General features: G+C 42.6%; 1 protein-coding gene across 8 annotated transcripts in view; it reads right to left on the bottom strand.

Moving 5' to 3' along the window:
• The window catches only part of LOC129838228 (membrane-associated guanylate kinase, WW and PDZ domain-containing protein 2-like), a 316505-nt gene extending 303194 nt beyond the window's left edge, over positions 1-13311 (bottom strand). For 3 of the 8 annotated variants that reach the window (XM_055905022.1, XM_055905024.1, XM_055905023.1), the window contains exon 1: positions 12615-13311. In XM_055905022.1, coding sequence (XP_055760997.1) covers positions 12615-12912 — 298 coding nt within the window. In that variant the 5' untranslated portion in view covers positions 12913-13311. The remainder of the gene's footprint in view (positions 1-12614) is intronic. The other 5 variants (XM_055905014.1, XM_055905015.1, XM_055905017.1 and 2 more) reach the window with 2 other exon arrangements.
• Positions 13312-13707: the final 396 nt, after the last annotated feature.

Here is a 13707-nt window from a genome sequence, read left to right as displayed (position 1 = left end):
AAATTCTCTACGTCTTTGTGATTCATGATTCCTCAACAGCGCTGGGTTGTACGCTAGCTACTCTCCTACTCTATAATCAACATGGCACATTGACAGAGTGCCAACACTGTTCCTGTAGGCAACTTTGATTGGCATCGATAGCGAGCCAGCGCTTTGCCAGCCCCCGGAGAAACCATGCATTTACTGCAGGCAAATCCCCGCCTCGGCCTGACACTTTGAATTGTGTAGAAAATATGAGAATCTCCTTATCCATGGGAGGGAGGGAGGGAGGGAACCTTCATCATCACTAGATGACAAACATCACACGGGGACATATTTACGGCTAATCTACTGTTAGTGTGCTGCCTCACGTCTCCACACTCGACCAGACTCTGTATCAACATCAGCTCATGAAGAACACAACACATTGGGGCTTTCAATGCATAACGGGTTTAAGTAGATGTGTTTAGGATTTCTAAAGAGATATGCTTTACATTTCAGAGGCTTCTGCTTGTATGGCTGCACATATGAAATACAGCCCTTATGAAATGTTGCTCCCAATAGTGAAAACAACTGGTCCAGTCTAGACCTGTTCAAGTTCTGCTTAAAAGGACGTTTAGACACAGTACAGCGTTTCCCCTGCACTCTTAGAAAAAAGGTGCTATCTACAACCAAAAAGGGTTCTTCGGCTGTCCCCATAGGAGAACCCTTTGAAGAACCTGGAACCAAAAAGGGTTCTCCTATGGGGACAGCCGCAGAACCCTTTTGGATCCCTTTTTTTACCATTAAAAACCAGCCGAGCTAATCTACAGGAAACACTGCTAGATCCAGTCTGGAGGTTCTGAAATATTTTTATGGTGGAGGCCATGTCCTTGACCAAGGACACCTTCACAGCCCTGCAGTCAGATGCTCAGCAGGAGGAATTGATACTGCCAGGCACACCCATACAACAGTCGGCCAGGCCTTCACACTCACTGGAGAGAAACTACTGCAGCTCATCCACTGGCTGGTATGCCTGGCTGGTATGCCTGGCTGGTATGCCTGGCTGGTATGCCTGGCTGGTATGCCTGGCTGGTAAAGCTGAGCAATTAGTGCATTTTGAGATCAATTCGGCTTTGGTACGATGATAAAAAAATAATCACGACTTTCGATCTCGGTTTTTTATTTTTTTATATAAAATGCACTATGCATTATGTGGGTTGAAGGCTGTAACAACCCTGAATAAAACAAGTCCCATGATGGTAGTGACTGCCCATTACTGCTTATCACTTATTAACCATCATTTATTCACGTTACTTTGCTTGAATAAAATACATATATATTTGAAGACTTTATTATTTAATTCCAAGTCATCTCATCTCTATAGAGCTGCTGCCTATGCTGTCTGACAAAATCACTATTTTACTAGTTCTTCAAAAATAATAAGGCATACTTTTATGACTACTGAATACCAACTATCAATCACTTAGATCATGTATTTTCAAGCTCCCAAAGCAACTGCTTTCTATCCCTCTCTATCGCAAGTTCTCTCTCCAAGTTCTCTCTCGAAGTCTCCGTGTCTGGTCCGAACAGACTGGACAAATTTAAGCGGGCTCGCAATGGAGTATGATCATTGTAGTTAATGACCACGTTTTCTGCGCTAAACTATGCAGAATATTGGCCTGTTGGAAACTACAACTCCCTACTACATCACACAGTTCAGGCTTCATCTGAGTTATCTCTACAGAAACTGCACATTGAGATTACAGAAAAAAAACAAATGAAATGGAATTCAAATAATTGAACCGAAGTCGGTCAATAAGTTGTTTAAATAACAAAAATGTTAGTTTATCGCTCAGCACTACTGTCTGGGTCGGGTATGGATATACACTTCAGAGACTTCTGATTGGATAATGATATACACTGAGTGTACAAAACATTATGAACACCTGCTCTTGCCATGACATAGCCTGACCAGGTGAAAGCTATGATCCCTTATTGATGTCACTTGTTAAATCCACTTCAATCAGTGTAGATGAAGGGGAGGAGACAGGTTAAAAAAGGAGTTTTAAGTCTTGAGACAACTGAGACACAGATTGTGTATGTGTGCCATTCAGAAGGTGAATGGGCAAGACAAAATATTTAAGTGTCTTTGAACGGGTTATGGTAGTAGGTGCCAGGTGCACCGGCATGAGTGTGTCAGAAACTGCAACGCTGCTGGATTTGTCACGCTCAACAGTTTCCCATTTGTATCAAGAATGGTCCACCACCCAAAAGGACATCCAGCCAACTTGACACAACTGTGGGAAACATTGGAGTCAACATGGGCCAGCATCCCTGTGGAAAGCTTTCGACACTCTTAAGAGTCCATGCCCCGACAAATTGAGGCTGTTCTGAGGGAAAAAAGCGATTCAACTCAATATTAGGAAGGTTTTCTTAATGGTTTGTACAATCAGTGCATGTCAATTATACTCTCTGTCTTTCAAACATCATCAGAGTCTGATCCCATATTTGGGGCGGCAGGGTAGCCTACTGGTTGGACTAGTAATCGAAAGGTTGCAAGTTCGAATCCCTGAGCTGACAAGGTACAAATCTGTCGTTCTGCCCCTGAACAAGGCAGTTAACCAAATGTTCCTAGGCCGTCATTGAAAATAAGAATTTGTTCTTAAGTGACCTGCCTAGTTAAATAAAGGTAAAATAAAAAAAATATTCACTACTTAGAGAGTCTTAAAATATCCCCTTCAACTGTGAAACAGAGATGAGTTGTGGTTTGGATATAAATGGTTTGCTTCGGATGTGGTATAAATGTTTGACCTGATGGGATTGTGAGCGCTCATATCTGATATAAGGGTTATTGCTTAAAGTGTGTAACGAAAAGTTAAGACACGTAAGTTAAGACCCCAGTAAGACACGTAACGAAAAAGACTTTACAATTGACATACGTTTAAAAACATGAACATGTAGCGCGTGTGTGTCTGTATCATTGTAATCATGAATGAGTAGATGGTATTTGAGTGTGACGTTCTATGGCATTAACAATCTAATACATCCCAATTGCCACAATGTTTATCTTGAGATTGTAATACCAGGGATTCATGTGAGCATATCCAGCATATGTTGGACAATCTGGAAAACATACCTCCTGAATATAATAAACCATGACGTATGATTTCAATCATTCACATATACGGCTATGTGTATCTAAACCTACACATCTGACAGACGCCCAGAGATTCAATATAAATAACTTCAGCTCAAATCCAATAAGCTATAGGCGAACCAGGGATGACTCTAATATAATATAATATACAAGTGGTTTCATGATAGCACTGGTAACAACGCATTCTGGTTTGTTCTCTGGGGAGCTTTAAAAGTCCATTTCCTGTAGCATCTGAGTGGATTCAAAATAAACTGAAAAACATCTCATAGAGACACTTCACAGAGGGTGGTTGTGTCAAATAGAGTATGATAATGACATCCGGTGTCTCTGCTTAGCTTCCTTGGTAACGGACGCTGGTCAGCCACTATGTGTGGAGAACAGATTTTGCATCTGGCTTGCAGCAGTATCTGTGTCAAATGCCAAATATCTAGCAGCGGTAAATACTGTAGGTACAGATGAATTTTATTGAAACCAAATCAAATGCTATTCATCACATGTAAATAACAGTTGTGGACTAACAGTGAAATGCTTACTTACAGGCCCTTCCCAACAATGCAGAGAGAAAGAAAATAAAGAAATAATAGAAAAGTTATTTATCATCTAGGTCTGTCTGAAGGAAGTACATGCTTAGGTTAGGTTATATGTTATGTCTCTTGGCAGTCAGAGAGATACTTTCAAACTACTACTACCTGCAGTGTCTTGCAGAGTAACAGAGAAGTATTTTGCTATTTTACTACAGACTACTTTACTATAGTCTCCAAAACTGTGACACAGATGACATGATAATATTGTCTTTTAACGCAGACATCTCACAGCTGATTTCTACCATCTCTGGTGAAACATCTAACACAGACCCAACTCTCTATTCACAAGATTCACAACAGAAAAACTCCCCACAATATCATGGACACCAGTTCCCGGTGCAGAGAATGCACAGTGTAGCTCCTCCATAGACAATTCATGGAACCCCCTGGAGTGGAGGTTGATGGAGAGAGTTGGCCAGCTCAATAGGATGAATAAGACAGACAGGTCTGCTGTGCTGTGGAAGTGTCTGGTCTGATGTATCACCTCCTAGCTGTCCCCAGAGGTCAGGCTGGGAGTCAGACAGTGTAAAAACAGCATACAGTAGCAGGATGTCTCCACCTCTATCCAGCCTCGCTGCTTCACAGGTACGCTGACAACCTAAGGGGTTTGTGAGTGAGCGCACACAGGGCACGTTAGGACGCATGACTGAAGAGAAACAGCAGCAGAATAGTCCCAGAGGCAGGTAGTGTGTGTGTGTCTGTGTGTCTGTGTGTGTGTGTGTGTGTGTGTGTGTGTGTGTGTGTGTGTGTGTGTGTGTGTGTGTGTGTGTGTGTGTGTGTGTGTGTGTGTGTGTGTGTGTGTGTGTGTGTGTGTGTGTGTGTGTGTGTGTGTGTGTGTGTGTGTGTGTGTGTGTGTGTGTGTGTATGTGTTACTTACACACTCTCAGAGGTGAACTGACATAGTGATGATGAATTGGTCTGGTTCCAGAGTGACCGAGCGAACAACATGGTACTCGAGACATGATGCTAGGGTAGTGTTAGGTCTATCTCCAACCTCCACTTGAGACTAGAGACCAGTCCAGTCCACTCTCACAGACATCCATCATTCAGTAACAGCACCACGGGCCAACACACCTCAGTTCACCAACTAACTCACTCTCTCTTACAGCCACACTGTATAGCCTACTTACATACTGTATAAATAACAACCAATATCACCCTTTACTTTATAAATAGGCTGAAGCTTGCCAAGTCAGATATGCATAATGCATCAAGATCCAAAATAACTAACATGCACATATCCAAAGTCAATATACAAGTAAGTCTGACCAACTGTGCAACATATCTGGGTGCTTAACAGACAGGCTGAGCTGCAACACAATTCAACGTCCAGGAGCTCCTGTCTAGGTGGATGCTGTTACTAGTGGGGGAAAGATTTTACTCCCTGTGTGGGGCACGCGTGCTGGAGCGGTTGTTGGTGAGTCAGGTCCTCCTCCCTACCCACCTCTCTCCTTCAGATAACATGCTCTTGACAGGTCAGAGCGCTCAAGGAGAAAAAGACGGAGGGGTTTTAAAATGAAGCCGGCAAAGTTTATAGATGCCTTCTCCTTGCTCGGAGGGTAGTCATGGACATGGTTGCTTGTTGCTGTGCAGAGTACCAACGCTCCAGGAGTCCACAGAGTCTAGAGCCCATGCCACTCAGACTTAATTCCTGTTTCTAGCCAGGGTGCCTAGTGGGCCGCGGACGAGGAGCCCCAACGCCTCGAGCTGACCTGGAAATGTCTCCTCGTACCTGCGCCCAACACCTCTCTGGGAGGCCAAGTCTGCATCTTGGGCACTCAGCCAGTCTCCCACTAATCTCAGAACCAAAACTCATGTTCACGCTGGCCTGGCCAGCTACTCAATGTTTCATCTGTCACGAGAAACTGGTGACTCACTATGGTGCCATACAGTCCCACTTCCGTACCCACTCTCTGACTAAGACTGGCTGAGAAGTAGAGCCTGGCTGTGAGGGAACGCAGACTGGTTTGCCGAACCACAGTTAGCCTCTGGAAAACAGAGCAGGAGTTGATGGGTTTAATGACAAACACACAATCACCTTTACATAAGAGTACACCGCTAGTGTCAGTCCACTGACTGAGGCTATACCAGAATACAGAGCTGGTTCTGCTGCCTGACAGTCATACCTCTTTTGCTTCTTATCGTGAAGATTCATTAGACCACAGTTGTCTGAGTCTATCCATTCAATTTCAGGGTGTAACTGTCCTATGTTGGGTCCTATCTTGGGTAATGTCCCAATCAGCTGTAGTTGAGATATTCTAATTACACCCTGAGCACAGAGTTGATTGCTGCTGGCAATCTCATCTAATCCTCTCCTAGAGGACCAATGAAGACCTCCGATTCTCACATTTAGTTGCAGTGTGTGTGTGTGTGTGTGGGGGGGGGGGGACTGCAACAGGAATACTTGGATTACTTACACAGGTCATGAAAAATGTACAGGAAATTGTGGGACCCATTTTCAATGTTTATTAAAAGAAAAATTATCCTCATTGGCATTGGCTCATTTTCTGTGAAGTACATGTAAAATAACACATTTTAATTGAGTGCACACGGTGCACCCCCTACACATTTAGATTACATATGTGGTGTTCGTGTCCACTGGACCCGAGGGTAATAGAAGTGTGGAAAAGTGTGTGTGTACGTTGAAACAACTAAAAAATATTCAAAAAGGTTTGCTGTGTGCCTTCATTCTGTCTTCCTACTCCCTGGGCCTGCTGTTTCAACATAGCACCAATAACCTGTCTGTCTCCTTGCCTGTCTGCCTGTCTCCCGCTTTTCTCGCACTCTTTACCCTTTGTAGTGTGTGAAACTACACAATGTCTTGCGGGAACTTGCACAATGTTATTACAATACATTATTTTGATACATTGTAAAAAAAAAAAAAAAAATCCCCCCACACTCTACCCCAGTCAGGTACAAAATTGTTGGAGGGACACAACAAATAAATAGCTTTGCATCTGTGGCTCTTTACCACAATCAATCAGAATGGCAAAAATAATCTCTGCTCAGAGGGCATTAGAAATAATGTTTGCAGAGAGAGAAGCTAGTGTGGAAGGAACGTCTTCAACTTTGATAGATGGAGAATTTTCAGAATATGAGGATCATGTCTCTGTCAATTCGCAGTCTGACATTGAGTTGGAAGAAGAGGATGAGATTGACCCTCAGCCAGCCCCAAGATCAGCCCGTCAGCAGCCAGGCCCAGGACCAGCCCGTCAGCAACCAGCTCATCAGCAGCCTGCAGGAGGAGAAATATGGATGTCAAAAAATTGTGAAATTGAATGGTTTTCTTGCACAAGGAATGAGCCACCCAACATTCCTGTCAATGTGATAAGGATGCAACCAGGGCTGATACGGATGGTGGTTACTCATGTGCAGGACATAGTCTTCTTTTGAACTGTTCATCCCAGACACCATCCAGAAAATCCTTCTGGACTGCACTAATTTGGAGGGAAGGCGTGTTTTTGGAGAGAGATGGAAGGAGATGGACTAATCTAATTTGCATGCATACTTTGGGGTTCATATCCTTGCTGGTGTTTTCAGATCCAATGGGGAATCCACAGAATCCCTGTGGGATGCTGGCAGAGTACTTTTCAGTGCAACAGTGTCGCTGGAAAACTTCCATACTATTTCCAAGATTATCCGCTTCGATAACCGAGACACCAGACCAGCTCGGCAGCAGAGAGACAAGCTAGCAGCAATCAGTTCAGTGTGGGACAAGTGGGTGGACCGCCTTACCCTGTTTTACAACCCACGGCCCAATGTTACTGTTGATGAGGAGCTTATGCCATTTAGGGCCCGCTGCCCCTTCAGGCAGGACATACCGTTTAAACCCGCAAAATACGGAATCAAGATCTGGGCTGCCTGTGATGCTGCTTCATCATATGCGTGGAACTTGCAAGTGCATACGGGGAAGCCAGATGGAGGAGCCCCTGAGAAGAACCAAGGGATGCGTGTTGTCCTGGACGTGACACAGGGACTCTGTGGCCACAATGTCACTTTTTTACTTCACACAAGCTGGGACAGGAGCTCCTCAAGCAGAAGATGACGATGGTTGGAACACCTCAGCTGTTGAATACACGGAACAGGCCTATCAATTCCTCTAGGTTCGTGTTCACGGCCGACACGTCCCTAGTGTCCTACGTACCAAAGAAAGGCAAAGATGTGGTACTCATGAGTACGCTGCATAGGAATGGGAGAATCTGTGGTCAGGAACATAAAAAACAAGAAATCATAATGGATTACAATGCCACAAAAGGAAGGGTGGACAATTTAGACAAGCTGGTGACTGGCTACAGCTGTAAAAGAAGAACCCTACGCTGGCCACTTGTGATATTCTTCAACATCTTGTACATCTCGGTGTACAGCGCGTTTGTCATCTGGATGGAGTTGAAACCAGATTGGAATAGAGGGAAGCTCCAGAAGAGACGGCTCTTTCTCGAGGAGAGCCAACCTCAAATCCAGAGGAGGCAACATATCCCAAGGACCCCAGCTTCTGCAGCCATCGTGAGGAGGATTCAGGAGGAGGATGCTGGTGCCCCATTCCCCGACCCACAGAACTAACAACTCCAATACCGGAAGTAAGTGTGTGTGTGTGTGTGTGTGTGTGTGTGTGTGGTGTGTGTCTGACTCTCCTACCTTGGACTGCTGTAACTACACTACCATTCAAAAGTTTGAGGTTACTTAGAAATGTCCTTTGTTTGGAAAGAAAAGCACATTTTTGTCCATTAAAATAACATCAAATTGACCAGAAATAGAATCAGCCTCTGGTACGCCTATGTCGATATTCCATAAAAAATCTGCCGTTTCTAGCTACAATAGTCATTTACAACATTAACAATGTCTACACTGTATCTCTGATCAATTTGATGTTAGTGTATGTATGTATGTGAGAGTGAGATGTTAGTAAAATTCCTGAACTAAGTGTTTTCATCATCCTAGATTGCAGCCGGTAGCAACAAGAAGAAGCGCTGCGATGTGTGTGGACCCAAGAAGGATTGGAAGACAGAGTTCACATGCATCAAGTGCAAGAAATACATTTGCAACACACACAGTAAAACTCTGTCCCTCATGTGGTTTGTAGACCTGCCTTCATTTGTGTTCAATGGGGCTCATTTATCATAAAAAACTGTACGTAAAATTTGTCCTTCCAATTTGTTCAGTGCAAAGCAATAAACATGAATAGTGATAAAAACCATCATATATATAAAACACATGTCTTGATTATAATAGATATATTTTTTTTTTAAATCACTTTTTATTTAATTTTTATGAATAGTGATATTATTGATAAATGTGATCTAGCAGAGGTAAATGGCAAATATTAACCATGTATGCTGTGTATATTGCTTGTAAATTACATACGTACATTTTTACGTAAATTGTTATGGCTGTATTGTTTTAAAAACCCAATAATGTTGTGGGTCCATCAGACCCGCGAACATTGGGTGAATAACAAAAACATGAACACCACACAAGGGTTCAAGTTGAGCGCTCCAGCACGGCCAATCACATAACTGCGAAACAGAGATGCAGGGCTGTAAAACCATTAAACTAGGATCTAGAACTATTTAATGGCATCAAAGACCACAATGAAGGAGGAAGGAATGTGTCAAGCAATAGTCTGAGGGGGAGGATGTGTTCGAGTTATGACCTTATTGAAGCATCACACCGTTCAACATGAGATCTATTATTTAAAACACCCTGATCAACCATTGGAGGTTAACCAAGCGTGTAAACTTGTCAGCGATACTGCCCTTCAACTGGAAGGTAGAAGAAGAGGTAGTGACACTTTAGCTTCCTTGAGCTATCTAGGACAGGCAAGCCATTGGTTTATTGTACTAAAATAGGACTAGGAGAAATGTATCTTTGCTTATAGCACTGTCATGGCTGAGAATGATGAGCACTTTGGCTACGTTCAGCGGTGTCCCCAGCTCTCTTGATAAGAGGACTGGCATGTGGCATCAAAACGTTCAAGGTCACTATCAGACTTGTGCCACTGTGCTGTATATACTACTGTGTAATCTATTCTGAACAGGCAAGACAGTAGCAGTCGGGATAAACTGTCTACCCTGCCAATCTGCATGGGGAATCTCCATATCATGTCATATCAGACCTGACACGCACCGTCTCTCTGGCATACCAAAGCTCTTTGGACTGGAAAGATACAAAGAGCTTCTAAATAGAACAGATTTGAGCCATCTGAATCATCTTCACTGAAAGATACAAAGAGCTTCTAAATGGAACAGATTTGAGCCATCTGAATCATCTTCACTGAAAGATACCAAGAGCTTCTAAATGGAACAGATTTGAGCCATCTGAATCATCTTCACTGAAAGATACCAAGAGCTTCTAAATGGAACAGATTTGAGCCATCTGAATCATCTTCACTGAAAGATACAAAGAGCTTCTAAATGGAACAGATTTGAGCCATCTGAATCATCTTCACTGAAAGATACCAAGAGCTTCTAAATGGAAAGATTTGAGCCATCTGAATCATCTTCACTGAAAGATACAAAGAGCTTCTAAATGGAACAGATTTGAGCCATCTGAATCATCTTCACTGAAAGATACCAAGAGCTTCTAAATGGAACAGATCTGAGCCATCTGAATAATCTTCACTGAAAGATACAAAGAGCTTCTAAATGGAACAGATTTGAGCCATCTGAATCATCTTCACTGAAAGATAACAAGAGCTTCTAAATGGAACAGATTTGAGCCATCTGAATCATCTTCACTGAAAGATAACAAGAGCTTCTAAATGGAACAGATCTGAGCCATCTGAATCATCTTCACTGAAAGATACAAAGAGCTTCTAAATGGAACAGATCTGAGCCATCTGAATCATCTTCACTGAAACATGGCCTCTCTACAACATAATGTTTCAAGAATGCCAATACATTACAAGGAACAATTCATCTAATAAAAAAGCAATTGAAATAAACTCATTAGTATGTGATAATTGAAAAAGGAGCATATTACTGTCCAATCAAAGTATGTCCACGTCTGTAATTAAAAGATAAATACTTGGCGCAAGCAAAACCTTCTTGATAAACAACTATAGCGAGAGAGAGTTATTAAAGTGATCCACATAAAGCCATGACAAAACTTCCACAGCTTGAGCAATCCGATGGGGACGTGTCTAACAGAGGAAGTGTGAAAATGAGGTTCATACAGTATATCTTTAATTTGAGAAAATCCCCTGGGTATGACGTGGAACGGCCTCCCAATCACACAAAGCACACAGCCAAAGACTTTGATCCAAAGCTCCTTACAGGGTTTTGCTTATTTTTTTCCCCAAAGAGGATAGACGACAGATCTCTCACCCAGCCTGAAATGCAAGACATCGCATGCTATTAGCTCAGAGGAGATGAGAAAAAGCTGTAGGGAAGGTCACAATGCAAATATAGGTTTTCCTGCAAGTGTTATATCTCTATAGGCTCTCTATCATAACTACTGTGTGTGTTTAAAGCTGCCCACAATCAGAAAGTAGGCCTATATTCAGTAAAACCCCATAGCCTATGCAGTTGAAAGGTTCATAGCAGCATGTTATTTATATGGAGCCGTCTACTGCTCACATTCATGGAGCTAAAGAAGACACCCAACGGCGTCTTGCAGCTGAAACACTTTGTGCTGCTTTGAGCTTCTTTTGTTTCTTTTTTGATCTGTGTACTGTATGTTCATTTCATTTGATCCCTTAGGTTCTCAGGTCAGGTGGAATTGGAATGGGAGGTGAAACTTCATTTTGTATGTATGTCTTCATGTTTGTTGAAAATTATTATTAAATAAAAAAACATTTGATCACAAAAAAAGGTTCATAGCTGCCACCTTCACTTTTATTACAACCATCATGAGTCCAGTTTCCCCCCACAAAGGAACTCCCATAGGCTATATTCTCCATGCATACTGAGCCTGTATGTTTTCTATAAGAGTCCCCAGAAGACTGTTGACCTTGAGGTGCCCAAAACAATACACGGCTAATCAATGAATGTCACTGTTCAATAGCCTTGTCTCCTGATATGGTAGGCTACATATTGTAACTCCAAACAAACCATCTAGAGTTGAAGAATCTCACAACAATAAGGGATACATGTTTCATTTCACTATGTTTCCAAACCTGCCTTAAAACCCTGAAGCCTTCTTCTGACTTGAGGCGCGAGCCTGCATGGGCACATGGGCATCTAATGTAACCCAATCAGCACGTGAAGCAATTACTCCCGGAATGCATAACTGAATACTGTATCCATAAAAATTAAATAAATTCGCCCATGGCATGGGTGACATATTTCTCAAACTTGAGTACCTTTTCCCGCTAAATTAAAGACATGTGATAGTTATGTAGTAGAATATATGTCCCTGAAAATAAATTATAACATTTAAATGTGCCAACATCAGAACTCACATTACTAAATCATTAAGCAAAATGCCACACCCACACGCCTGACAATAACACTCCATAGTAACATCCCACTCTGTCTGACAGCCGGGCCAACGACATAAATCCCGAAACATGACTCAAGGCAGAACATTTACAAACCATAAAAAATATATAGCATATTTTACAAGATCATCGATAGCTGCCGACAGCCTCCGCGATATGCAAACTGAATCCGATTACACCTCCCCAAACATAACACACCCCATTCCAGTCATGAACTGTATACTAGAGAAATACAAGGAGCTGGACTACAAAATAACCATAATTTTAATCTAACTGTGTTGCATGTCCGCCCTTTGAACACAATAGATCAGGATGCAACAAGAAAAGTTTGCGCTCCCTAGCCGCGTCTTCTTTCAACTTCGGAGATTCGTTATTTCAATATTTTTGGGGGAACAATAGAAATACGTGTCAAAGCATTTTTTATCAACAACAGACAAAATAGTTCATAACAGAGTCGTGCAGACAGTTCACTCACCTTGTTTGACACACTTAAGGCGGACAGGGTCTTTGCTGTGTCTGACCACTGCATGGACGTCCCTGATGGTTAGTCCGGCCACTGGCGTTTCATTGACCTCAAGGAGTAGTTCATCTTGGGACAGTCTGCCGCTCTGGCAGGCCACCTTGCCTTGCCTAACCTCCCCAAGATAAGGGAACTGTCCATTCTCCGCGCCTCCCTTCAACTCGAACCCAAGCTCCCCTTCCTTATTCCTGCAAAGGACACTCTCATAGACTTTGTTGGTCCAGTGGTTTTTCTTCTTCAGGCTTTTGGACATGGCTGAATAGTGGCTATCCCTTGAGGGCACCCATGCAATAAATGATCGGTCCTGTCCGCGGGCGTCCCTGGTTTTAGCTTCCCAGATTGATGTTATGGTGAACAGTTTCAACAAACGCCAGTGGTAGTATCCATGTCAGCACAGGATACACAGCAGCTGTCTCAGCCTGCGTTGCTGTACTGAGCTCGCTATACACACAGTTGCAGCCAACTGACCCGGATGTGATGTCTGTAGGAGGAGAGAAGGCAAGGCTCCCGAATCTGAAGCTTCCCGCAGAAAGGAAAAAATGAAGGAGAGAAATTAACGGTATTTTCCACTGGCATAGCCACACGCATCAGATCAGCCTGAACCTGGGAGAACCAGAAAGCAGCCGCCTCGCCTCCATCTCTCACAGACACATTTTCCGAGTTGTCATAGACATGGATCCTTTGTTGCCGAAATTCCACAGTTGTAGGATGCAGAGTTGCCTATAGTTTAAGTGGCATTTTTAAAAAAACGGATATTTTCTGTATGCCCATTGTTCTCGTGTTCGATTTTGAAACCTATTTTATGCTGCTACACTTACATATAGCCTACTTGTGTATTCACGATCATATCTACAACAAAAAAATCACTGTAGGTTATTCAGTTCGACAATATGTATTTATTTCATGTTTTTTTACATTGATATACGTTTAACAAGTTGAACAGTTGAATTTGTATGCTGTAACAACATTGACCTGCACTGTAATGGCACTAACTTAGTTGTTATGTAAATACCTATTTATTTGCGCTTGAATAAAACAAAATGTAATT

Source organism: Salvelinus fontinalis, chromosome 39 (assembly GCF_029448725.1).
Source record: "Salvelinus fontinalis isolate EN_2023a chromosome 39, ASM2944872v1, whole genome shotgun sequence".
Lineage (NCBI taxonomy): Eukaryota > Metazoa > Chordata > Actinopteri > Salmoniformes > Salmonidae > Salvelinus > Salvelinus fontinalis.
This window is presented reverse-complemented; position numbering and strand designations above follow the sequence as displayed.